The sequence below is a fragment of the Anomaloglossus baeobatrachus genome, chromosome 3 (assembly GCF_048569485.1).
Source record: "Anomaloglossus baeobatrachus isolate aAnoBae1 chromosome 3, aAnoBae1.hap1, whole genome shotgun sequence".
In the NCBI taxonomy this organism is placed as follows: Eukaryota; Metazoa; Chordata; class Amphibia; order Anura; family Aromobatidae; genus Anomaloglossus; species Anomaloglossus baeobatrachus.
Window position 1 is genome coordinate 33040216 of NC_134355.1, and position 26758 is coordinate 33066973.

At 52.9% G+C, this 26758-nt stretch overlaps 1 protein-coding gene across 1 annotated transcript in view; it reads right to left on the reverse strand.

Moving 5' to 3' along the window:
• Positions 1-26758, reverse strand: part of IARS2 (isoleucyl-tRNA synthetase 2, mitochondrial) — a 145251-nt gene that overhangs the window by 102128 nt on the left and 16365 nt on the right. Inside the window, exons 7-8 of the mRNA XM_075339113.1 lie at positions 11389-11479; positions 10479-10594 (exon numbers count right to left, since the gene is read on the reverse strand). Of these exons, the coding sequence (XP_075195228.1) occupies positions 10479-10594; positions 11389-11479 (207 nt within the window). The remainder of the gene's footprint in view (positions 1-10478; positions 10595-11388; positions 11480-26758) is intronic.

Sequence of the window (26758 nt, forward strand, 5' to 3'; positions counted from 1 at the left end):
GACGCAAACGCCGACGCCTGAGAGGTTAAGGACACAACCTGCGGAGTAGAGGCACGTGTAACTGCATTAATCTCAGACTGACAAGCTGAGATAGCTTGGAGTGCCCATACGGCTGCAAATGCCGGAGCGAAAGACGCGCCTATAGCCTCATAGATGGATTTCATCAGGAGCTCTATCTGCCTGTCAGTGGCATCCTTGAGTGATGCACCATCTGCCACTGGAACTATGGATCTAGCCGCCAGTCTGGAGACTGGAGGATCCACCTTGGGACACTGAGCCCAACCCTTGACTACGTCAGGGGGAAAGGGATAACGTGTGTCATTAAGGCGCTTAGTAAAGCGCTTATCTGGAAAAGCTCGGTGTTTCTGGACTGTATCTCTGAAGTCGGAGTGATCAAGAAATGCACCCCGTGCTCGTTTAGGAAACCTAAAATGGAATTTCTCCTGCTGAGAAGCTGACTCCTCAATCTGAGGAGTTGGAGGAGAAAGATCTAACACCTGATTGATGGACGCTATAAGGTCGTTTACTATGGCGTCCCCTTCAGGTGTATCAAGGTTGAGAGCGGCGTCAGAATCAGAGCCCTGATCTGCCACCTCCGCTTCATCTTCCAGAGATCCCTCATGCTGAGACCCTGAACACTGTGATGAAGTCGAGGGAAGCTCCCGGCGAGCCCGCTTAGCTGGCCTGGGACTACGGTCCGTGTCATAGTCCTCACCGTGGGAGCTATGAGTCGCCCCAGGAGCACTTTGCTGCTCCAACCTAGGGGGGCCTGGGGACAATGATTCAACAGTGCCCGGGATCTGTGTTACTAGTCTGGACTGCAAAGCCTCTAGAATCTTAGCAGACCATCTATCCATAGACTCAGAAAGTTTGTCAGCAAATACTGCAAACTCTGTCCCTGTCACCTGGACAGTGGCAGCCGACTGTTCTACCTGGGCCGAGGGTCCCACCAGTGGCAAAGGCTCCGGCTGAGTGAGTGTCACAGAGGCCGAGCATTGCACACAATGAGGATAGATGGAACCTGCAGGTAGCATAGCCGCACATGAGGTACAGGTTGCAAAGTAAACCTGTGCCCTGGCACCCTTGCTTTTTTCGGACGACATGCTGTTGTCTCCTTTTAGAGCAATCAGAGAGGGTATATAGCCAAGGCAACAGTGCGGCCGTACAGAGTAAATGTATACAAAATAAGGATATAAATATACACTTCTGCACCCAGGGGAGCAAGCACCTAGTAACAGGTGCTGCTTACCGACCGCCCTCAGCGTTTGTGTGACCACCAGATTCCCTGCCTGGGCTCCCAGCGCTGTTGGAGCTCGTCTCTGAAGATCCCCAGCGTCAGCCGTGCTGCTAGTAATGGCTGCCAGCGTTCTGAGAGGAAGAGGGAGCCGTGGGCGTGCACTAAAAAGTGCGGGAATCTGGTGCCCCACTGTGCACAGTGAGGGGGGAGGAGGATACAAAGTATGCTCCTGCCCTCAGCGCTGACGTTCCGTGCAGCGTCCCGCCCTTACTCCTGACTGGCAGGCCCGGGGGCGGGAATATGCGGCACTAGGCCGCAAAAGCCGGGGACTCGAGTTATAAGCGCGGCCGGCAAACAAGCGCGGCCAGCGCGGTAGTCCCGGCGCACCAAAACACCCAGCAGCTGCTGCAGCGTGTATCAAACAGGCGCTCTATGCGCCGTCCCCAAGGGGACACAGAGTACCTCAGAGTAGCAGGGCCATGTCCCTGACGATACCCGGGCTCCTGTCCAGCAGATTCCCCCAGGGGCTGCGGAGGGAGCGCGGTCCCAGTGCCTGGAGACCGTTTAGGATCCCACTTCACCCAGAGCCCTGTAAGGGATGGGGAAGGAAAACGGCATGTGGCTCCTGCCTGTGTACCCGCAATGGGTACCTCAACCTTAACAGCACCGCCGACTCAGAGTGGGGTGAGAAGGGAGCATGCCGGGAGCCCTGTAATGGGCCCTCTTTTCTTCCATCCGATATAGTCAGCAGCTGCTGCCGACTAACTTGTGGAGCTTGCGTGCATGTGTGCCTCCTTCAACACAAAGCATAAAAACTGATGGGCCCGTGATGCACGGGAGGGTGTATAGCAGAGGGGAGGGGTTACACTTTTTAAAGTGTAATACTTTGTGTGGCCTCCGGAGGCAGAAGCTATACACCCAATTGTCTGGGTCTCCCAATGGAGCGACAAAGAAAGAAGGGAATTTTGTTTACTTACCGTAAATTCCTTTTCTTCTAGCTCCAATTGGGAGACCCAGACAATTGGGTGTATAGCTACTGCCTCCGGAGGCCGCACAAAGTACTACACTTAAAAGTGTAAGGCCCCTCCCCTTCTGGCTATACACCCTCCCGTAGGAGTACGGATTCCTCAGTTTTAGTACCAAAGCAAGAAGGAGGAAAGCCAATAACAGTTTCAAAAAACAAATTCAATCCGATAACAAGATCGGAGAACTTAAGAAACAACATGAACAACATGTGCACCCGAAAAACGAAACCCTAAGAACAATAGGGCGGGTGCTGGGTCTCCCAATTGGAGCTAGAAGAAAAGGAATTTACGGTAAGTAAACAAAATTCCCTTCTTCTTTTTCGCTCCTAATTGGGAGACCCAGACAATTGGGACGTCCAAAAGCAGTCCCTGGGTGGGTAAAAAGATACCTCGTGATCGGGCTGTCAGGCAGCCCTTTCCTACAGGTGGGCCACCGCCGCCTGAAGGACCTGTCTACCTAGGCTGGCATCTGCCGAAGCGTAGGTATGCACTTGATAGTGTTTGGTAAACGTGTGCAGACTCGACCAGGTAGCCGCCTGGCACACCTGCTGAGCCGTAGCCTGATGCCGCAATGCCCAGGACGCACCCACGGCTCTGGTAGAAGGGGCCTTCAGTCCAGATGGAATCGGAAGCCCAGCAGAACGGTATGTGTGAAGAATTGGTTCCTTGATCCACCGCGCCAGGGTGGATTTGGAAGCTTGCGATCCCTTATGCTGACCAGCGACTAGGACAAAGAGCGCATCAGAACGGCGCATAGGCGCCGTGCGAGAAATGTAAATCCTGAGTGCTCTCACCAGGTCCAACAGATGTAAACCTTTTTCAAATTGGTGAACTGGATGCGGACACAAAGATGGCAAAGTGATATCCTGATTGAGATGAAAGGAAGAAACCACCTTGGGAGAAAACTCTGGAATTGGACGCAGTACTACCTTGTCTTGGTGAAACACCAGGAAGGGAGATTTGCAAGATAACGCCGCTAGCTCGGACACTCTACGAAGAGACGTGACCGCCACAAGAAAAACCACTTTTTGTGAAAGCCGAGAAAGGGAAACCTCTTTCAAAGGCTCGAAAGGCGGCTTCTGGAGAGCAATGAGAACCTTGTTTAGATCCCAGGGTTCCAATGGCCGTCTGTAAGGAGGAACGATATGACAAACTCCTTGGAGAAACGTGCGTACTTTAGAAAGCCGTGCCAAGCGCTTCTGAAAGAATACGGATAGCGCGGAGACTTGACCCTTAAGAGAGCTAAGCGACAAACCTTTTTCCAACCCAGACTGCAGGAAGGAAAGAAAAATTGGCAATGCAAATGGCCAGGGAGAAACCCTCTGAGCCGAGCACCAAGCTAAGAATATCTTCCACGTCCTGTGATAGATCTTAGCTGAGGATGGTTTTCTAGCCTGTCTCATTGTGGCAACTACTTCATGAGATAAACCTGAGGCCGCTAGGATCCAGGACTCAATGGCCACACAGTCAGGTTCAGGGCCGCAGAATTCAGATGGAAAAACGGCCCTTGAGACAGCAAATCTGGACGGTCTGGTAGTGCCCATGGTTGGCCTACCGTGAGATGCCACAGATCCGGGTACCACGACCTTCTTGGCCAGTCTGGAGCGACGAGAATGGCTCGATGGCAGTCGGACTTGATTTTCCGGAGAACTCTGGGCAACAATGCTAGAGGTGGGAACACATAGGGTAGTCGGAATTGCGACCAATCCTGAACCAAGGCGTCTGCCGCCAGCGCTCGGTGATCGTGAGACCGTGCCATGAAAACTGGGACCTTGTTGTTGTGCCGTGACGCCATCAGATCGACGTCCGGCGTCCCCCAGCGGCAACAGATCTGCTGAAACACGTCCGGGTGAAGGGACCATTCCCCTGCGTCCATGCCCTGGCGACTGAGAAAGTCTGCTTCCCAGTTTTCCACGCCTGGGATGTGAACTGCGGATATGGTGGACGCTTTGCTTTCCACCCACGTCAAAATCCGCCGGACTTCTTGAAAGGCTTGGCGACTGCGTGTTCCCCCTTGGTGGTTGATGTACGCCACCGCCGTGGAATTGTCCGACTGAATCCGAATCTGCTTGCCTTCCAGCCATTGTTGGAAGGCTCGCAGAGCAAGATAGACTGCTCTGATTTCCAGAACATTGATCTGCAGGGTGGACTCTTCCTGAGTCCACGTCCCCTGAGCCCTGTGGTGGAGAAACACCGCTCCCCACCCTGATAGGCTCGCATCCGTCGTGACCACTGCCCAGGATGGGGGTAGGAACGACTTTCCCTGTGACAATGAGGTGGGGAGAAGCCACCAACGCAGAGAGTCCTTGGCAGTCTGAGAGAGGGAGACAGTCCTGTCGAGGGACGTCGACTTCCCATCCCATTGGCGTAGAATGTCCCATTGTAGAGGGCGCAGATGAAACTGCGCGAACGGGACCGCCTCCATTGCTGCTACCATCTTTTCTAGGAAATGCATGAGGCGCCTCAGTGAGTGTGACTGGCTCTGAAGGAGAGATTGCACTCCTGTCCGCAGCGAACACTGCTTGTCCAGTGGAAGCTTCACTATCGCTGAGAGAGTATGAAACTCCATGCCAAGATAAGTCAGTGATTGGGTCGGGGTTAGATGAGACTTTGGAAAGTTGATAATCCACCCGAAACTCTGGAGAGTGTCTAGTGCCACTTTCAGACTGTGTTGGCATGCCTCTTGAGAGGGTGCCTTTATAAGCAGGTCGTCTAGATACGGGATGACCGAGTGACCTTGCGAGTGCAGGACAGCTACTACTGCTGCCATGACCTTGGTGAAGACCCGGGGGGCTGTTGCCAGACCGAAAGGTAACGCTACGAACTGCAGGTGTTCGTCGTGTATGACGAAGCGTAGGAAACGCTGATGCTCTGGCGCAATCGGCACGTGGAGATACGCATCTTTGATGTCTATTGACGCTAGAAAATCTCCTTGAGACATTGAGGCTATGACGGAGCGTAGGGATTCCATCCGGAACCTCCTGACTTTTACGTGTCTGTTGAGCAACTTTAGATCCAGGACGGGTCGATACGATCCGTCCTTTTTTGGGACCACAAACAGATTGGAGTAAAAACCGTGACCTTGTTCCTGAAGAGGGACGGAGGTCACCACTCCTTCCGCCTTTAGAGCGGCCACCGCCTGCAACAGAGCATCGGCTCGGTCTGGTGGTGGAGAAGTTCTGAAGAAACGAGTTGGCGGACGAGAACTGAACTCTATCCTGTACCCGTGAGACAGAATATCCCTCACCCAACGGTCTTTGACGCGTGACAGCCAAATGTCGCCAAAGTGGGAAAGCCTCCCACCGACCGAGGGTGTGGGAATCGGAGACTGCAAGTCATGAGGACGCCGTCTTGGCAACGGTTCCTCCGGCTGTCTTTTTTGGGCGTGACTGAGACCTCCAAGAATCTGAGCGTCTCTGATCTTTTTGAGTCTTTTTTGACGAGGAAAATTGGGACCTGCCCGGTCCTCGAAAGGACCGATAACCAGACTGACCCCTCCTCTGTTGGGGTTTGTTTTGTCTGTGTTGCGGTAAGGATGAGTCCTTACCCTTGGAGTGTTTGATGATTTCATCCAAACGCTCTCCAAACAATCGGTCACGAGAAAAAGGCAAATTGGTTAAGCACTTCTTGGAATGAGAATCTGCCTTCCAATGTCTCAACCACAGGGCCCTACGCAAAACAACGGAGTTGGCTGACGCCACTGCCGTACGGCTTGTAGCGTCAAGAACAGCATTAATCGCGTACGACGCGAATGCCGCCATTTGCGAGGTCAATGGTGCTACCTGCGGGGCAAATGCACGTGTGACTGAGTCGACTTGCACAAGCCCGGCTGAGATAGCTTGGAGTGCCCATACGGCAGCAAAAGATGGCGCTAACGACGCTCCAATAGCTTCATAGATGGATTTCAGCCAGAGCTCCATCTGCCTGTCAGTGGCATCTTTAAGTGCCGCTCCATCTTCAACTGCAACCAAGGATCTAGCTGGAAGCCTGGAAATTGGAGGATCCACTTTTGGACACTGGGTCCAACCCTTGACCACCTCAGGGGGAAAAGGATAGCGTGTATCTTTAAGCCGTTTAGAAAAACGCCTTTCCGGATAAGCGTGGGGTTTCTGGATTGCGTCTCTAAAGTCAGCGTGGTCCAGAAAAGTGCTTAATGTACGCTTGGGATATCTGAAATGGATTCTCTCGTGCTGCGAAGCTGACTCCTCTACAAGAGGAGCTGGTGGAGAAATATTTAACATCTTATTGATGGATGCTATAAGATCATTAACTATGGCGTCACCATCTGGTGTATCTAGATTGAGAGCGGTCCCAGGATCAGAATCCTGATCAGTTACGTCCGCCTCATCACCCATAGATTCATCTCGCTGGGATCCTGACCATTGAGATGAATGTGAAGGCCTCTCATAGCGAGCCCGCTTAGGTTGCCTGGGACCATCGTCCGAGTCAGAGTCTTCACCCTGAGGTGTATGTGCCCGTCCCGGAGCTTGGAAGTAATTCAGCTGAGGGGGACCAGGGGGCAATGATTGCACAGTGTCCGTGGCCTGAAGTACAGGCCTAGCCCGCAATGTGTCAAGAATTTGTGACATAGTGAGAGACATTCTGTCAGCAAAAGCTGTAAACTCAGTTCCTGTCACTTGGACAGCATTCACAGGTGGTACACCCTGGGTCACGTCCAGCGGAGGTCCCGGCTGTGCAAGTGCCACAGGGGCCGAGCACTGCACACAATGGGGGTCATTGGAGCCTGCCGGTAGAAAAGTCCCACATGCGGTACAGGAAGCATATAATGTCTGTGCCTTGGCACCCTTGCGTTTTGTGGACGACATGCTGTTGGCTCTCTGCAATGTGAGAGAGTCTATAGCCAAAAGGCGACCAGCGCTATGCAGTACAAAGTATTTGCAGGAACAAAATACTAAGATTACTACTGGCACAAGAGGGGGTGAGCCCGGAGGGCTGCTTACCGCCCGCTGAATAGCGGGTAAGAGGCGCAGAATTCCTTGTCTGGGTCTCCCCGGCTCCCCTCTGCAGCTCAGCGTGTCAGCAGGAATGGCTGCCGGCGTCTGTGGAGAGGGGCGGCCCGTGGGAGTTCCCAAACAAAAGTGCGGGAAACAGTGTCCCCTCTGTGCCTATTGTGAGGGCTGGAGTATGTAAAAACGACTCCAGCCCTCAGCGCTGATGCACTGACCAGCGTCCCGCCCCTCTCCTGACTGGCAGGTCTGGGGGCGGGAACGAACGGAACCAGGCCGCAAAAGCCGGGGACTCGAGTTATCAGCGCGGCCGCCGTAAAAGCGCGGCCCGCGCTGAAGTCCCCGGCGCACCACAAGTGCCAGCCGCGCCGCAGTCCCAGCGGCCGGCGCGACCGTTCCCCAAAAGTGTGCCCGCTTCAGCGAAGCTGAAATGAGGCCATGGCACAAGCGCCGCAGCGCTGATGTCCCCGGCGCACTACAACACCCAGCATGCTGCGGTGTGAGCGCGAAATGCACGGGGACACAGAGTACCTTGAGGAAGCAGGGCCATGTCCCTGATGTACTCCGCTCCAATCCAGCATCTTCTCCAGGGGCTGTAGATGGAGCACGGTCTCAGTGCCTGGAGACCAGTAAATCCCACTTCACCCAGAGCCCTGTAAAAAGGGATGGGGAAGGAATCAGCATGTGGGCTCCTGCCGCCGTACCCGCAATGGGTACCTCAACCTTACAAACACCTCCGACATACAGTGGGGTGAGAAGGGAGCATGCTGGGGGCCCTGTATGGGCCCTCTTTTCTTCCATCCGACATAGTCAGCAGCTGCTGCTGACTAAAAACAATGGAGCTATGCGTGCGTGTGTGACCTCCTTCGCACAAAGCTAAAACTGAGGAATCCGTACTCCTACGGGAGGGTGTATAGCCAGAAGGGGAGGGGCCTTACACTTTTAAGTGTAGTACTTTGTGCGGCCTCCGGAGGCAGTAGCTATACACCCAATTGTCTGGGTCTCCCAATTAGGGGCGAAAAAGAAAGGGTATACAGCCTGACCGAACAGATATATATATATATATATATATATATATATATATATATGTGTATCTATTTCGGCACCCTAGGGGGACCAGCACCGGGTGACCGGTGTGGCTTACCGACCGCTCACGAGCGGAGTGTGTCCTCCAGATTCCCTGCCGTGGATCCCCCGGAGCTGCAGAGCTGTTCACTGAGAAGCATCCACCGGCAGAATGCCAGAAAATGGCCGCCGGAGCTCTCAGGGGAGGAGTGGGGCCGAGGGCGGCGCCAGCAAAGAGCGGGAATCTGGGGTCCCCACAGTGATCAGTGAGGGGGGAGGAAACATGCAGGATGCTCCAGCCCTCACATCCGACGTCATGTCGGTAATCCCGCCCTTACCCCTGACAGGCAGGCCCGGGGGCGGGATTTTCGCGACTAGGCCGCGGTGAAGCCGGGGACTAAATTTGAGGCCGCGCCCGACAAGCAGGCACGGTCGGCGCGGAAGTCCACCGGCCTCCTCAATTTCACAACTACCGCGGCTTCCGGGAAGAAGGTGCGCTCCCTGCACAGTCCCCTATGGGGACACACAGAGTACCTTTAAGTTGCAGGGCCCGGTCCCTGAGGTTGAAGAGGCTCCGGTCCAGCAGGTTCCACCAGGGGCTGCGGATGGAGCACGGTCCCAGCAAATGGATGACCGCTCAGGATCCCACTTCTCCCAGAGCCGCATAAGGGATGGTGAAGGAGACGGCATGTGGCTCCAGCCTCTGTACCCGCAATGGGTACCTCAACCTTAACAACACCGCCGACATAGTGGGGTGAGAAGGGAACATGCCGGGGGCCCCGTGGGGGTCCTCTTTTCTTCCAACCGACATAACTAAGTATGAGAATGCATGAGTGGATGTGTGCCTCCTTCCACACAAAGCATAAAACTGAGGAGCCCGTGATCCACGGGAGGGTGTATAGGCAGAGGGGAGGGGTTACACTTTTTAAAGTGTAATACTTTGTGTGGCCTCCAGAGGCAGAAGCTATACACCCAATTGTCTGGGTCTCCCAATGGAGCGAAAAAGAAATCAACAATACATGAAGCTCTCCGTTTCATGTATTGTTGATAGTTTGGTCCTGAGGAAGAGGTTCCATACCCCGAAACGCGTATAGACCTATGGAATAAAAGAATTAATCAATCAACTATTCTACATCTTTTCGAATGCGCAGCGTTAACCCCTCCTCTCCTGCTTTGAATACTCGTGCACGTGGGGCTGCGGCAGCCGCCATTATCTGTGGTGGTTTTAACCCTTACAACCACATTAGGTGGGTGTATTACATTTATTATTACACATTGCCCTTTTATTTATCTGGTATGACCCTATCAGCGCTTTCTGTTTTCTAGTTTTATCCCTACTTGGATCTGTCACCAGATTTTACAACAAAATCTGCATAAATCTGTTAGACCTGAAGACGCTGGTGTGCTTACTTCGACATTCAATATAACCACGGCTGCATAATCCTTTCCAGAAGCTTTCCTCTCAGATAGAAACATTTTATAAAATGCTCAATTTTTATTTAAAGGATTATAAAGACATGGATTTTCACAGCAAGTACACCAGCCTCATCTGGTCTTAGGCTACTTTCACACCTCCGGTTTCTGCAATGCGGCACAATACGGCACTCTGCAGAAAAACCGCAACCGTTTTTTTTGCCGCCGGTTGCGTTTTTTTTTTGCATAGACTTACATTAGTGCCGTATTGTGCCGCAGGGGCTTGCGTTCGGTCCGGTTTTTGCCGCATGCGGCAGAATTAGCCGATGCCGCGGCCGGATAGAACGTTCCCTGCAACATTTTTTGCTCCGGCAAAAATAGCCGCATCGCGCTGCATCCGGCCGCTGCGGCGCATTTTCAATGCGTGCCTATGGACGCCGGATGCGGCGTGATGCGGAAAAAAACCCCATCCGGCCGCCGCATGCATTTTTTTCCACTGCGCATGCTCAGTAGCGTGCCGCAACCGGAAAAAAACGGACCGGCCGCATGTAAAAACGTATGCAAAGGATGCGGTGTTTTCGCCGCATACGTTGCATAGGTTTCACAGCCGGATTGAGCCGCACAGCTCAAACCGGATTTGTGAAAGTAGCCTTATAGAGCTATTAAATATTGGATGCAGTTTGCATTGTGAGATTTGTTCTAACAAGTCTCTTGCGAGATGTTCTGATCAATTGTCACACTCTGTCCATAGATGCATTTGTCAAAATTCACCTTTAAACGTTGAAATGACCTCAAATTTAGTCCCCAGGGACAGTGCGGTGGACTCCACACAGTCAGCAGCCAGGATATACAGCTCTCCGGAAGATCCGCACTTTACCAGGGAATACCTGCAAATAATACAGAGAATTAAGCTATGTGCGCACTGAGGGGTTTTTTTTACGCTGTGTTTTTAGCCGCTAAAAACGCACACAAAAAAAAACCGCACCCGCAGCAAAAATGCACACGTGTTTTTGATTACTGCGTTTTTCTGAGTTTTTCCAATGCAATGCATGGGGGGAAAAACACAAAAAAAAAAATGCAGGAAAGAATTGACATGTCCATTTTTTTAAGCTCAAAAACGCAGCTGGAAAAAAAAAAAAAGTTGTGTGGGGACAGCAAAAAGGAAAAGTCATAGACTTTGTTGGGGAAGCAAAGTCATGCAGGCTTGAGCCCAAAAACGCACCCGAAAAACGTGCAAAAACGCAGCAAAAAACGCTCAGTGTGCACATAGCCTTAGGCAGGATCTGATAACCGGCTGGTGTGAATGCGCCCTATCGGGAAGCAGGTTTCCTGATAATCAGGCAGTGTGAAGAGGCTGCCGATAACTCATGTGTGCCGCACTAGTTACAGCCACTAACACAGTGTAAGGAGCCGTGCCACTTCTGGTGCGATATGGACCCCTTCAATCACTGGAGCAGTGGTAGTGCCAGGAGGCAGACCCCCGACTGATCCCATATTGAGGCTGTCATATCAAAACACAAGGCGTGCCTCTTTAGGGGGTATTTCATCAGATGACATTTCCTACAGACAATCCATAAATTTACCATCCGATTCATAGCAGAATTTTGGATCAGACCGGGTGCACGTGTCTAATCAGCTTTACCGTACAATAAAATATCAAGCGTGACCATAAGGGACGTACATGGTTTCTGGCATGTAGCAGACCGCCTGATTAGCTGGAATGGTCCACGGCTGCGTCGTCCAAATCAGGGCGCTGACAGATGCGGATCCATCTGTGAATCAAACAAGTAAATAAATCTTTACATTACTGCAGACCATATCTACTAAACACGCTATAGCTGCATGGCCTCAAAATGTGCTCAGTGTCGCCCCCTGCTGACTAGGAGATGAGGTATGAAAAAGACAGGATGGGGTCTCTAGCACATATCTGGGTCACAAAGGCTAAAGTTACACTCTTAAAAGATTAAAGAACGGTCACAGACAGGCGAGAATTTTTGGATCCAGAGACCCTTAATCATCACCAAAACAGTGAATCGTTCAGCTGAGCTCTGCTCTTCTGCTAACCTAGGGACGGACCTGAGGGAAGTGTGCGGGGTCCGTCCTGTGCATCTTCAGCTCTTGTATTAGCACTGGGTGGGGGTCTCAGCCCCTGTATGTCCCCTATTTATCATGTATCCGACGCTTGCAGTTACGGGTTACATCCATCTCACTGACCTGCTGAGATAACATTACCGTCCTCACCAGCTCTACCTACTGTGATACTGCCCCCTATGGACATGAATATGAACATTATACCGATGGGAATTTCTATTTTCTTCTTGTCTGAAATTATTTTCTCGCTGCACCAGGGAGTTACCATATTTTTTTGTTTTATACGACGCACCCCAAATTTAAATAAAAAAAAAAAAAAAAAGGGAATTTTGTTTACTTACCGTAAATTCCATTTCTTCTAGCTCCTATTGGGAGACCCAGACAATTGGGTGTATAGCTTCTGCCTCCGGAGGCCACACAAAGTATTACACTTTAAAAAGTGTAACCACTCCCCTCTGCCTATACACCCTCCCGTGGATCACGGGCTCCTCAGTTTTGGTGCAAAAGCAGGAAGGAGAAAATTGGTCTAGGGTAAATTCAATCCGAAGGATGTTCGGAGAACTGAACCATGAACCAAAAGAACAATTCAACATGAACAACATGTACATGTACACAAAAAACCAACCAGCCCGAAGGGTACAGGGGCGGGTGCTGGGTCTCTCAATAGGAGCTAGAAGAAAAGGAATTTACGGTAAGTAAACAAAATTCCCTTCTTCTTTGTCGCTCCATTGGGAGACCCAGACAATTGGGACGTCCAAAAGCAGTCCCTGGGTGGGTAAATAATACCTCAATAAAAAGAGCCGAAACGGCCCCCTCTTACAGGTGGGCAACCGCCGCCTGAAGGACTCGCCTACCTAGACTGGCATCTGCCGAAGCATAGGTATGCACCTGATAGTGTTTCGTGAAAGTGTGCAGACTAGACCACGTAGCTGCCTGACACACCTGCTGAGCCGTCGCCCGGTGCCGCAATGCCCAGGACGCACCTACGGCTCTGGTAGAATGGGCTTTCAGCCCTGAAGGAAGCGGAAGCCCAGAAGAACGGTAGGCTTCGAGAATCGGTTCCTTGATCCACCGAGCCAAGGTTGACTTGGAAGCCTGCGAACCCTTACGCTGGCCAGCGACAAGGACAAAGAGCGCATCTGTACAACGCAGGGGCGACGTGCGAGACACGTAGAGTCGGAGTGCTCTCACCAGATCCAAAGAGTGCAAATCCTTTTCCCATTGGTGAATTGGATTAGGGCAAAATGAAGGCAAGGAGATATCCTGATTGAGATGAAGAAGGGAATTTTGTTTACTTACCGTAAATTCCTTTTCTTCTAGCTCCAATTGGGAGACCCAGACAATTGGGTGTATAGCTACTGCCTCCGGAGGCCACACAAAGTATTACATTTAAAAGTGTAAGGCCCCTCCCCTTCTGGCTATACACCCTCCCTTGGGATCACGGGCTCCTCAGTTTTAGTGCAAAAGCAAGAAGGAGGAAAGCCAATAACAGGTTTAAAGACAAATTCAATCCGAAGAAACATCGGAGAACTGAAACCATTCAACATGAACAACATGTGTACTCGAAAAAAACAAAAATCCCTAAGAAAACAGGGCGGGTGCTGGGTCTCCCAATTGGAGCTAGAAGAAAAGGAATTTACGGTAAGTAAACAAAATTCCCTTCTTCTTTTTCGCTCCTAATTGGGAGACCCAGACAATTGGGACGTCCAAAAGCAGTCCCTGGGTGGGTAAAAGAATACCTCGTGATAGGGCCGTCAAACAGCCCTGTCCTACAGGTGGGCAACCGCCGCCTGAAGGACTTGTCTACCTAGGCTGGCGTCCGCCGAAGCGTAGGTATGCACCTGATAATGCTTGGTAAAGGTGTGCCTTCAGCCCTGAAGGAACCGGAAGCCCCGCAGAACGGTAGGTTTCAAGAATTGGTTCCTTGATCCACCGAGCCAGGGTGGATTTGGAAGCTTGCGACCTTTTACGCTGACCAGCGACAAGGACAAAGAGTGCATCCGAGCGGCGAAAGGGCGCCGTGCGGGAAATGTAGATCCTGAGTGCTCTGACCAGATCCAACAAATGCAAACCTTTCTCAAATTGATGAACTGGATGAGGACACAAGGAAGGTAATGTGACATCCTGATTGAGATGAAAGGGGGATACCACCTTAGGGAGAAACTCAGGAACCGGGCGTAGAACCACCTTGTCCTGGTGAAACACCAGGAAGGGAGATTTGCATGAGAGCGCCGCTAGCTCGGACACTCTCCGAAGAGACGTGACCGCCACTAGAAAAGCCACTTTCTGTGAAAGACGAGAAAGGGAAACATCCTTCATAGGCTCGAAAGGCGGCTTCTGGAGAGCAATTAGAACCTTGTTCAGATCCCAGGGCTCTAACGGCCGCTTGTAAGGAGGGACGATATGACCAACTCCTTGCAGGAACGTGCGCACCTGAGTAAGTCGTGCTAGGCGTTTCTGAAAAAATACAGATAGCGCTGAGACTTGTCCTTTAAGGGAGCTGAGCGACAAACCTTTTTCCAACCCGGATTGCAGGAAAGAAAAGTAGGCAATGCAAAAGGCCAGGGAGGAACTCCCTGAGCCGCGCACCAAGATAAGAATATCTTCCACGTCCTGTGGTAGATCTTGGCGGAGGATGGTTTTCTAGCCTGCCTCATGGTGGTAATAACATTTCCAGATAATCCTGAAGACGCTAGGATCCAGGACTCAATGGCCACACAGTCAGGTTCAGGGCCGCAGAATTCAGGTGGAAAAACGGCCCTTGAGATAGCAAGTCTGGTCGTTCTGGTAGTGCCCATGGTTGGCCTACCGTGAGGTGCCACAGATCTGGGTACCACGATCTCCTCGGCCAGTCTGGAGCGACGAGGATGGCGCGACGGCAGTCGGCCCTGATCTTGCGCAGCACTCTGGGTAACAATGCCAGAGGTGGGAACACATAAGGTAGCCGGAATTGCGACCAATCTTGAACTAAGGCGTCTGCCGCCAGAGCTCGGTGATCGTGAGACCGTGCCATGAAAACCGGGACCTTGTTGTTGTACCGTGACGCCATCAGGTCGACGTCCGGCATCCCCCAGCGGCGACAGATCTCCTGAAACACGTCCGGGTGAAGGGACCATTCCCCTGCGTCCATACCCTGGCGACTGAGGAAGTCTGCTTCCGAGTTTTCCACGCCTGGGATGTGAACTGCGGAAATGGTGGAAGCCGTGTCTTCCACCCACATTAGAATCCGTCGGACTTCCTGGAAGGCTTGCCGACTGCGTGTGCCACCTTGGTGGTTGATGTATGCTACCGCTGTGGAGTTGTCCGACTGAATTCGGATCTGCTTGCCTTCCAGCCACTGCTGGAAGGCTTGTAGGGCAAGATACACTGCTCTGATTTCTAGAACATTGATCTGAAGGGTGGACTCTTGCTGAGTCCACGTACCCTGAGCCCTGTGGTGGAGAAAAACCGCTCCCCACCCTGACAGGCTCGCGTCCGTCGTGACCACCGCCCAGGATGGGGGTAGGAAGGACTTTCCCTTTGACAATGAGGTGGGAAGAAGCCACCACTGAAGAGATTCCTTGGCCGCCTGAGAAAGGGAGACGTTCCTGTCGAGGGACGTCGACTTCCCGTCCCATTGACGGAGAATGTCCCATTGTAGTGGACGCAGATGAAACTGCGCGAAAGGGACTGCCTCCATTGCTGCAACCATCTTCCCTAGGAAGTGCATGAGGCGTCTCAAGGGGTGTGACTGGCCTTGAAGGAGAGATTGCACCCCTGTCTGTAGTGAACGCTGTTTGTCCAGCGGAAGCATCACTGTCGCTGAGAGAGTATGAAACTCCATGCCAAGGTATGTTATCGATTGGGTCGGGGTGAGATTTGACTTTGAAAAGTTGATGATCCACCCGAAACTCTGGAGAGTCTCCAGCGCAACGTTCAGGCTGTTTTGGCATGCCTCTTGAGAGGGTGCCTTGACAAGTAGATCGTCCAAATAAGGGATCACCGAGTGACCCTGAGAGTGCAGGACTGCTACTACTGCTGCCATGACCTTGGTGAAGACCCTTGGAGCTGTCGCCAAACCGAAAGGCAGGGCTACGAACTGAAGGTGTTCGTCTCCTATAACGAAGCGTAGAAAACGCTGGTGCTCTGGAGCAATCGGCACGTGGAGATAAGCATCTTTGATGTCTATTGATGCCAGGAAATCTCCTTGAGACATTGAGGCGATGACGGAACGGAGGGATTCCATCCGGAACCGCCTGGTTTTCACATGCTTGTTGAGCAGTTTTAGGTCCAGAACAGGACGGAAAGACCCGTCCTTTTTTGGCACCACAAACAAATTGGAGTAAAAACCGTGACCTTGTTCCAGAAGAGGAACGGGGGTCACCACTCCTTCCGCTTTTAGAGTGGACACCGCTAGCCGCAGAGCATCGGCTCGGTCGGGAGGTGGAGAAGTTCTGAAGAAGCGAGTTGGAGGACGAGAGCTGAACTCTATCCTGTACCCGTGAGACAGAATGTCTCTCACCCAACGGTCTGTGACCTGTGGCAGCCAAATGTCGCCAAAGCGGGAGAGCCTGCCACCGACCGAGGATGCGGAGAGAGGAGGCCGAAAGTCATGTGGAAGCCGCCTTGGTAGCGGGTCTTCCGGCTGTCTTTTTTGGCCGTGACTGAGTTCGCCAAGAATCTGAGCTCCTCTGATCCTTTTGAGTCCTTTTGGACGAGGAGAATTGGGACCTGCCTGAGCCTCGAAAGGACCGAAACCCCGACTGTCCTCTCCTCTGTTGGGGTTTATTTTGTCTGGGCTGAGGTAAAGATGAATCTTTACCCTTGGAGTGTTTAATGATTTCATCTAAGCGCTCCCCAAACAGTCGGTCACGAGAAAATGGCAAACTGGTTAAACACCTTTTGGAAGCAGAATCTGCCTTCCATTCTCTTAACCACAAGGCTCTGCGTAAAACTACGGAGTTGGCGGACGCCACTGCCGTACGGCTCGTAGAGTCCAGGACAGCATTGATCGCGTAAGACGCAAATGCAGACATTTGAGAGGTTAAGGGTGCCACCTGCGGAGCAGATGTACGTGTGACCGTGTCCATTTGTGTAAGACCAGCTGAAATAGCTTGGAGTGCCCATACGGCTGCGAATGCTGGAGCAAACGACGCGCCGATAGCTTCATAGATGGATTTCAACCAGAGCTCCATCTGCCTGTCAGTGGCATCTTTAAGTGCCGCCCCATCTTCCACTGCAACTAAGGATCTAGCTGCGAGCCTGGAGATTGGAGGATCCACCTTGGGACACTGGGTCCAGCCCTTGACCACGTCTGGGGGAAAAGGATAACGTGTATCCTTAAGCCGCTTGGAAAAACGCTTATCCGGATAAGCGTGGTGTTTCTGGATTGCTTCTCTAAAGTCAGAGTGGTCCAGAAAAACACTTAATTTACGCTTGGGATACCTGAAATGGAATTTCTCCTGCTGTGAAGCTGTCTCCTCCACTGGAGGAGCAGGGGGAGAAATGTCCAACATTCTATTGATGGACGCTATAAGATCATTCACTATGGCGTCACCATCAGGTGTATCCAAATTGAGAGCGGTCTCAGGATCAGAATCCTGATCAGCCATCTCCACCTCATCATACAGAGAGTCCTCCTGCTGGGACCCTGACCAGTGTGATGAAGTCGAGGGCCGCTCATAGCGAGCTCGTTTAGGCTGTCTGGGACTGTCGTCCGTGTCAGAGCCATCACCCTGGGATGCAAGAGACACCCCCGGATCCCGGAGCTGTTCCGACTGAGGGGGACCAGGGAGCAATGAGTTAACAGTGTCCATGGCCTGAGGCACTGGTCTAGACTGCAATGTTTCAAGAATTTTAGTCATAGTCACAGACAATCTGTCAGCAAAGACTGCAAACTCCGTCCCTGTCACCTGGACAGTATTTACAGGAGGTTCTGCCTGGGTCACCTCCAGCAGAGGCCCCGGCCGAGCAAGTGCCACAGGGGCCGAGCACTGCACACAGTGGGGGTCAGTGGAACCTGCCGGTAGAACAGCCCCACAAGCGGTACAAGCAGCATAGAAAGCCTGTGCCTTGGCACCTTTGCTTTTTGCGGTCGACATGCTGTTGTGTCCTCTGAGAATCTAGGAGGGTATATAGCAGAGGATCCCCAGCGACCGTACAGTGCAATGTAAAGCTGCAAGCATAAAATACAATATACACTTCGGCACCAGTGGGGTCAGCCCTTGAGGGCAGCTTACCGCCCGCTGAAAAGCGGGTGTGTGGGCACCAGAATCCCGTGTCTGGGTCTCCCAGTCTCCTCTCTCCAGCTCAGACTGCACACAGGAATGGCTGCCGGCGTCCTGTGAAGAGAGGGATCGTGGGCGTGCCTCAAACAAAGTGCGGGAAACTGGCGTCCCACTGTGCCCAGTGTGAGGGCTGGAGTATGCAAAGCAGACTCCAGCCCTCTGCGCTGACATTCTATACAGCGTCCCGCCCTTCCCCTGACTGGCAGGCCTGGGGGCGGGAACGAAACGAAACTAGGCCGCAGAAAGCCGGGGACTCGAGTAATAAGCGCGGCCGTGATATATGCACGGCCAGCGCGGAAGTCCCCGGCGCACCACAAGTCCCAGCCGCGCCGCAGCGCTGACAACAGTGGCCGCGCGGCAGTTTCAATACATGTCCCCTCTCAGCAAAGCTGTAGATAGGAATGGCACCAGCGCGCAGCGCTGTTGTCCCCGGCGCACTAACACACCCAGCAATGCTGCAGTGTGCGCGCGGACTGTACGGGGACACAGAGTACCTTGTCGTAGCAGGGCCCTGTCCCTGACGATACTCCGCTCCATATCCAGCAGATTCCCCAGGGGCTGTGGACGGAGCACGGTCTCTGTGCCTGGAGACCGGTAAATCCCACTTCACCCAGAGCCCTAAGAGGGATGGGGAAGGATGCAGCATGTGGGCTCCAGCCTCTGTACCCGCAATGGGTACCTCAACCTTAACAAACACCGCCGACAAAAGTGGGGTGAGAAGGGAGCATGCTGGGGGCCCCATATGGGCCCTCTTTTCTTCCATCCGACATAGTCAGCAGCTGCTGCTGACTAAACAGTGGAGCTATGCGTGTATGTGTGCCTCCTTCGCACAAAGCATGAAAACTGAGGAGCCCGTGATCCCACGGGAGGGTGTATAGCCAGAAGGGGAGGGGCCTTACACTTTTAAGTGTAATACTTTGTGTGGCCTCCGGAGGCAGTAGCTATACACCCAATTGTCTGGGTCTCCCAATTAGGAGCGAAAAAGAAAAGGAGATACCACCTTAGGGAGAAAATCCGGGACCGGACGCAGAACCACCTTATCCTGGTGAAACACCAGGAAGGGGGCTTTGCATGACAGCACTGCAAGCTCAGACACTCTCCGGAGTGATGTGACCGCCACCAGGAAGGGGGCTTTGCATGACAGCGCTGCCAGCTCAGACGCTCTCCGGAGTGATGTAACTGCCACTAGAAAGGCCACCTTCTGCGAAAGACGTGATAAAGAGACATCCCGCAGCGGCTCGAAAGGTGGCTTCTGAAGAGCCGTTAGTACCCTGTTAAGATCCCAGGGTTCCAGCGGACGCTTGTAAGGTGGGACTATGTGGCAAACTCCCTGGAGGAACGTGCGGACCTGCGGAAGCCTGGCTAGGCGCTTTTGAAAAAATACGGAGAGCGCCGATACTTGGCCCTTGAGAGAGCCGAGTGACAATCCCTTGTCCATTCCGGATTGAAGGAATGAAAGAAAAATGGGTAAGGCAAACGGCCATGGAAAAGAAGGGAATTTTGTTTACTTACCGTAAATTCCTTTTCTTCTAGCTCCTATTGGGAGACCCAGACAATTGGGTGTATAGCTTCTGCCTCCGGAGGCCACACAAAGTATTACACTTTAAAAAGTGTAACCCCTCCCCTCTGCCTATACACCCTCCCGTGGATCACGGGCTCCTCAGTTTTGGTGCAAAAGCAGGAAGGAGGAAACTTATAAATTGGTCTGAGGTAAATTCAATCCGAAGGATGTTCGGAGAAATGAAACCATGAACCAAAAGAACAATTCAACATGAACAACATGTGTACACAAAAGAACAACCAGCCCGAAGGGAACAGGGGCGGGTGCTGGGTCTCCCAATAGGAGCTAGAAGAAAAGGAATTTACGGTAAGTAAACAAAATTCCCTTCTTTGTCGCTCCATTGGGAGACCCAGACAATTGGGACGTCCAAAAGCAGTCCCTGGGTGGGTAAAAGAATACCTCAATAAAAGAGAGCCGAAAAACGACCCCTTCCTACAGGTGGGCAACCGCCGCCTGAAGGACTCGCCTACCTAGACTGGCGTCTGCCGAAGCATAGGTATGCACTTGATAGTGTTTTGTGAAAGTGTGCAGACTAGACCAGGTAGCTGCCTGACACACCTGCTGAGCCGTAGCCCGGTGTCGCAATGCCCAGGACGCACCCACGGCTCTGGTAGAATGGGCTTTCAGCCCCGAAGGAAGAGGAAGCCCCGAAGAACGGTAGGCTTCAAGAATCGGTTCCTTGATCCACCGAGCCAAAGTTGATTTGGAAGCCTGCGAACTCTTACGCTGGCCAGCGACAAGGACAAAGAGCGCATCTGAACGGCGCAGGGGCGCCGTGCGAGACACGTAGAGCCGGAGTGCTCTCACTAGATCTAATGAATGCAAATCCTTTTCACATTGGTGAACTGGATGAGGGCAAAATGATGGTAAGGAGATATCCTGATTGAGATGAAAAGGAGATACCACCTTAGGGAGAAACTCCGGGACCGGACGCAGAACCACCTTATCCTGGTGAAAAACCAGGAAAGGGGATTTGCATGACAGCGCTGCAAGCTCCGACACTCTTCGGAGTGAGGTAATTGCCACAAGAAATGCCACCTTCTGCGAAAGACGTGATAAAGAGACATCCCTCAGCGGCTCGAAAGGTGGTTTATGAAGAGCCATTAACACCCTGTTAAGGTCCCAGGGTTCCAGCGGACGCTTGTAGGGTGGAACTATGTGGCAAACTCCCTGCAGGAACGTGCGGACCTGCGGAAGCCTTGCCAGGCGCTTTTGAAAAAAAAGAGAATTTTGTTTACTTACCGTAAATTCTTTTTCTTATAGTTCCGACACGGGAGACCCAAACCATGGGTGTATAGCTTCTGCCTCCGGAGGACACACAAAGTACTACACTCAAACGTGTAGCTCCTCCCTCCGGGCTATATACACCCCCTGGATGGCAATCTAACCAGTTCAGTGCAAAAGCTGAAGGAGGACATCCACCCATAAGTAGAGATAGAGTAAAACTCGGAATAACCGGAACTCTGTCTACTAACAACAGCCGGTGAAACACACGGAAAAAAAAACTGCCAACAGGCAACAGGGAGGGTGCTGGGTCTCCCATGTCGGAACTATAAGAAAAAGAATTTACGGTAAGTAAACAAAATTCTCTTTTTCTTTATCGTTCCTTATGGGAGACCCAAACCATGGGACGTTCCAAAGCAGTCCATGGGTGGGAAATAAACCAAACTGAGAAGTAGGCAAAACCTAACTTCACAAATGGGCGACAGCCGCCTGAAGAATGCGTCTGCCCAAGCTCGCATCTGCCGAAGCATGAGCATGCACTTGGTAGTGCTTCGAAAAAGTGTGCAGACTGGACCACGTGGCAGCCTGACAAACCTGCTGAGCCGTAGCCTGGTGCCTGAAAGCCCAGGAGGCACCGACAGCTCTGGTCGAGTGCGCCTTAATCCCCGGCGGGGGAGGCACCTGAGAACACTGGTAGGCATCGGTGATAGCCGACCTGATCCAACGAGCTAGGGTCGGTTTAGAAGCAGCGAGACCCTTGCGCTGACCAGTGGTTAGCACAAAAAGTGAGGTGCACCGCCTAAAAACGGCGGTGCGTGACACATAGATTCGGAGCGCCCGCACCAAATCTAAGGAGTGCAACGCCTTCTCAAAGCGATGCACAGGGGCCGGACAAAGAGAAGGCAATGAAATGTCCTGGTTAAGGTGGAAAGGAGACACCACCTTAGGGAGAAAGTCCGGAGTCGGACGAAGAACCACCTTGTCTTGGTGAAACACCAAAAAGGGGGATTCCGAAGAGAGCGCAGCCAAATCAGAAACTCTCCTGAGAGAAGTTATGGCTACCAGAAAAACAACTTTCTGTGAAAGTCTAAACAAGGGAACCTCCCTGAGAGGCTCAAAGGGGGGTTTCTGTAAGGCCGTGAGGACCAGATTAAGGTCCCAGGGATCCAAGGGCCGCCGGTAAGGAGGAATGATGTGAGATGCGCCCTGCATGAAGGTGCGCACCTGGGCCAGTCGGGCGATACGCCGCTGGAACAATACCGACAGAGCCGACACCTGTCCCTTGAGGGAATTGAGGGACAGTCCTAGCTGTAGACCGGACTGTAGAAAAGACAGGATGGTCGGCAAGGAGAACGGCCAAGGAGCATGGTCGGAAGAGCGACACCAGGACAGGAAAATCCTCCAAGTCCTGTGGTAAATCTTGGCCGAGGAAGACTTCCGAGCCTGAGTCATGGTGGAGATGACCTCAGAGGGAATGCCTGAAGCCGTCAGGATCCAGGACTCAAGAGCCACGCCGTCAATCTGAGAGCCGCAGAATTCTGGCGGAAGAACGGACCTTGAGAGAGAAGGTCTGGGCGGTCCGGGAGATGCCACGGCACCTCTACGGACAGACGGAGCAGGTCTGGGTACCAAGCTCGCCTGGGCCAGTCCGGAGCAATGAGTATGACTCGACGGCCCTCCATTCTGATCTTGCGCAGAACCCTGGGCAAGAGCGCTAGAGGGGGAAACACATAGGCCAGACGGAACTGAGACCAATCTTGAACCAGTGCGTCTGCTGCGAAGGCTTGAGGATCGTGGGAGCGAGCCACGTAAACCGGAACCTTGTTGTTGTGCCGGGATGCCATTAGGTCCACTTCCGGAGTGCCCCACTTGCGGCAGATTGATCTGAACACTGACGGATGCAGGGCCCACTCGCCGCTGTCCACGGTTTGACGGCTGAGGTAATCGGCCTCCCAGTTTTCCACGCCTGGGATGTGGACTGCGGATATGGTGGACTTGGAGTCCTCCGTCCACTGGAGGATTCGTTGAACCTCCAACATCGCCAGACGGCTGTGAGTCCCGCCCTGGTGATTGATGTAGGCAACCGCTGTCGCGTTGTCCGACTGAACTCGAATGTGTCTGCCCGCCAACAGGTGGTGAAAGGCTAGGAGAGCTAGAAACACAGCTCTGATCTCCAGCACATTGATCGAGAGGGCTGATTCGGACGGAGTCCAAGTGCCCTGTGCTCGGTGATGGAGAAATACTGCTCCCCAACCGGAGAGGCTGGCATCCGTGGTGAGGATCACCCAGGACGGAGTCAGGAAGGAGCGTCCCTGTGACAGAGAGAGGGGCCGAAGCCACCACTGAAGGGAGCTCCTGGTCTGTGACGACAGAGCCACCAGCCTGTGCAAGGAAGAGATCCGCTTGTCCCAACAGCGGAGAATGTCCAGCTGCAGGGGACGCAGATGGAACTGGGCAAAGGGAACCGCTTCCATTGACGCCACCATCTGACCCAGCACCTGCATGAGGTGTCTGATGGAATGACGGCGGTGCCTCAGCAGAGAGCGCACCGCCAGACGAAGGGACTGCTGTTTGACTAAGGGCAACTTGACAAGTGCCGGCAGAGTCTCGAATTGCATCCCTAGGTACAAAAGTACCTGGGTCGGGGTCAGAGTGGACTTGGGCAGGTTGACAAGCCACCCGAACTGAACTAGCGTGGCGAGAGTGAGAGAGACACTCCGCTGGCAGTCTGCACTGGATGAGGCCTTGACTAGAAGGTCGTCCAGGTAAGGAATCACTGCCAACCCCTGGAGGTGCAGGACCGCAACCACTGCTGCCATGACCTTGATGAACACTCGAGGGGCCGTGGCTAAGCCGAAGGGGAGAGCCACGAATTGGAAATGTTCCTCTCCAATTGCAAAGCGTAGCCAACGCTGGTGTGAAACCGCAATAGGCACATGCAGATAGGCATCTCTGATGTCGATGGATGCCAGAAAATCTCCTTGGGTCATTGAGGCAATGACCGATCTCAGAGATTCCATGCGAAAGTGCCGCACCTGAACATGCTTGTTGAGAAGCTTGAGATCCAGGATGGGCCGGAAGGAACCGTCCTTTTTGGGGACTAGAAAGAGGTTTGAGTAGAAACCGCTGAACCGTTCCCGGGCGGGAACCGGAACAATTACACCGTTGGCCTGCAGGGATGCCACGGCCTGAGAGAAGGCGGCGGCTTTGGAGCAGGGGGGGGTGGACAGAAAAAATCTGTTTGGCGGGCTGGAAGAAAATTCTATCCTGTAGCCGTGGGAGATGATATCCCGCACCCACTGATCGGAGACGTGTTGAAACCATACGTCGCCAAAAGTGGGAGAGCCTGCCACCGACCAAGGACGTTGCTGGCGCAGCCAGATAGTCAAGAGGAGGCTGCCTTAGAAGACCGGAGGAGCCACTGCCACTGAGGACGCGGCTTTGCGCGCCAGTTGGATTTACGATCCTTGGCTGCGGTAGTGGACGAGGTCGAGGGCTTAGAGGATGACCAGTTAGAGGAACGAAAGGAACGAAACCTCGATTGGTTCCTGCCCTGGACAGGTTTCTTGGCTTTAGTTTGTGGCAAGGAAGTACTCTTCCCGCCAGTAGCTTCCTTAATTATGTCATCCAGCTGTTCCCCAAACAGCCGGGACCCAGCAAAAGGGAGACTCGCAAGGTACTTCTTAGAGGAAGCGTCTGCTTTCCACTCTCGAAGCCACAAGATCCGAAGCTTGAGAAGTTAAGGCATCCATCTCAGGTATAGAGTCCCTGGTAAGGGAATGTATCTCCGCCAGAGAGGCAGAGACTGCCTTAAGCGCCCACACTGCCGCAAAAGACGGGGAGAACGAGGCTCCTGCCGCCTCATATACAGACTTGGCCAGAAGGTCAACCTGGCGGTCAGTGGGATCCTTAAGAGAAGTGCCATCAGCCACAGCTACGACTGTGCGGGCTGAGATTCTGGACACCGGAGGGTCTACCTTTGGAGACTGGGCCCATTCCTTAACCACCTCTGGTGGAAAGGGAAAACGGTCATCTGAACTACGCTTCGGAAAACGTTTGTCAGGACAGGCCCTGGGCTTGGTAACAGTGGTGTGAAAGCTGGAGTGGTTAAAAAACATACTCCTAGCTTTCTTAGGTGAGGTAAACTGGTGTATCTCTACCAGAGAGGGTTGTTCCTCTGACTCTTGTGGGTTGAGTTTCAGAACGGAGTTAATGGATGCAATCAAGTCACTAACATCCGCATCACCCTCAGACAAGTCAATGGGGTACATAGAGGTAGCGTCTGAGCCCACAGTAAACGAATCCTCCTCGCCCTGCACCTCGGCACGTGAATCAGAGCCGTGGGAAGAGGAAGGAGAAGGGTCCCTGCATCTCCGTTTAGGGGGACGGGGTCCTAGGACATGCTCTGAGAGCTCTGCAGAGCTCGGAGCAGCAGAGGCACCCTGAGAAGGGGGCTGATGCATGGTCAGCAGTGTCCGGGACAGCTGCCCCATGGAGTCGGCAAAAGACTGGGAAATAGCTTGTGAAAAGGAAGCTACCCAAGCCGGGGGTTCAGCCACCGGGGCCGGAGCAGCCGGAGGGACCCCCTGAGGAGGCTCCAGGCTGAGACACAACCATATTAGCACAGGCATCACAATGTGGGTATGTGCTTGGCTCTGGCAGAATGAGCTTACAAGCAGTGCATATAGCGTACATGTTTGCAGCCTTGCTTCGGGTGACAGACATGCTGCTGAGGTGGAAGCCCTGCAGTAGTAATAGACTCCTATAGAATGCCCTGAGAGTGTAATAAAAGCCCACAACCGGAGGTTGTGGCTTACCAGCCCGCTCTCTGTGTGCCCTCCGGATTCCACAACTCAAAGCCCCAGTGAAGCGTCAGCCTTCCTAAACAGCTGCAGCATCCAGCGCCGTCCAGTGTAAGAACGCTGAGAAAATGGCGCTGGAAGGAGGAGGGGGGGGGCGGGTATTAGACCCAGAGCGGGAAAACGGAGGGCCAGGGAGAGATACAGAGGAGGAAACATCTCCCCAGAGAGGAGTGTCCTCCCCTCTGCTGGCAGAGCGGTGGGCGGCGCCACGCTATGCATCCTGTATGCATGACATGCAGAGGATCCGAAACCGAAACTAGGCCCAAACTGAAGCCGGGGCCTAGATTTTAAAATGCGGCCGATGAGCAGGCACCTTCGGCGCGGTTCTCAGGGGAAACCCCCAGAACCGGCCGGAATTTACAGTAACGATAAAACACATACTGTCCCCCTAATAAAAGTACCCGGGACCCCTGAAAAACGTCTCAATACTTAGCTTTGAGACGCAGGGCCAGTCCCTGAGGGGGGGTGAACGCTCCTTCCAGCAGAAACCAGACAGGGCTGTGGATGGAGACCGGTCTCCTGCAAGCAGAGAGGACCGAGACGGCTCCAACTTCAAACCAGAGCCTCGACAGAGGATGTGAAGGAGCGCGGCATGTGAAGGCTCCAGCCTTATAAAGTCAACCTTAACAGCACCGCCGACAGAGTGGGGTGTGAAGGGACATGCCGGGAGTCCAGACTGGACCCGCTTTTCTTCCAAATCTTTAAAATTAAAATAAAAATGAAAAAAAAAATATCAGAGAATGCAAGTGTGTGTGACCTCCTGAAACACAAAGCATTGAACTGGTTAGATTGTCATCCAGGGGGTGTATATATCCCGGAGGGAGGAGCTACACGTTTGAGTGTAGTACTTTGTGTGTCCTCCGGAGGCAGAAGCTATACACCCATGGTTTGGGTCTCCCATAAGGAACGATAAAGAAATACTGAGAGCGCCGATACTTGTCCCTTGAGAGAGCCGAGTGACAAACCCTTGTCCATTCCGGATTGAAGGAATGAAAGAAAAATGGGTAAGGCAAAAGGCCAGGGAGTAAAACCCTTATCAGAGCACCA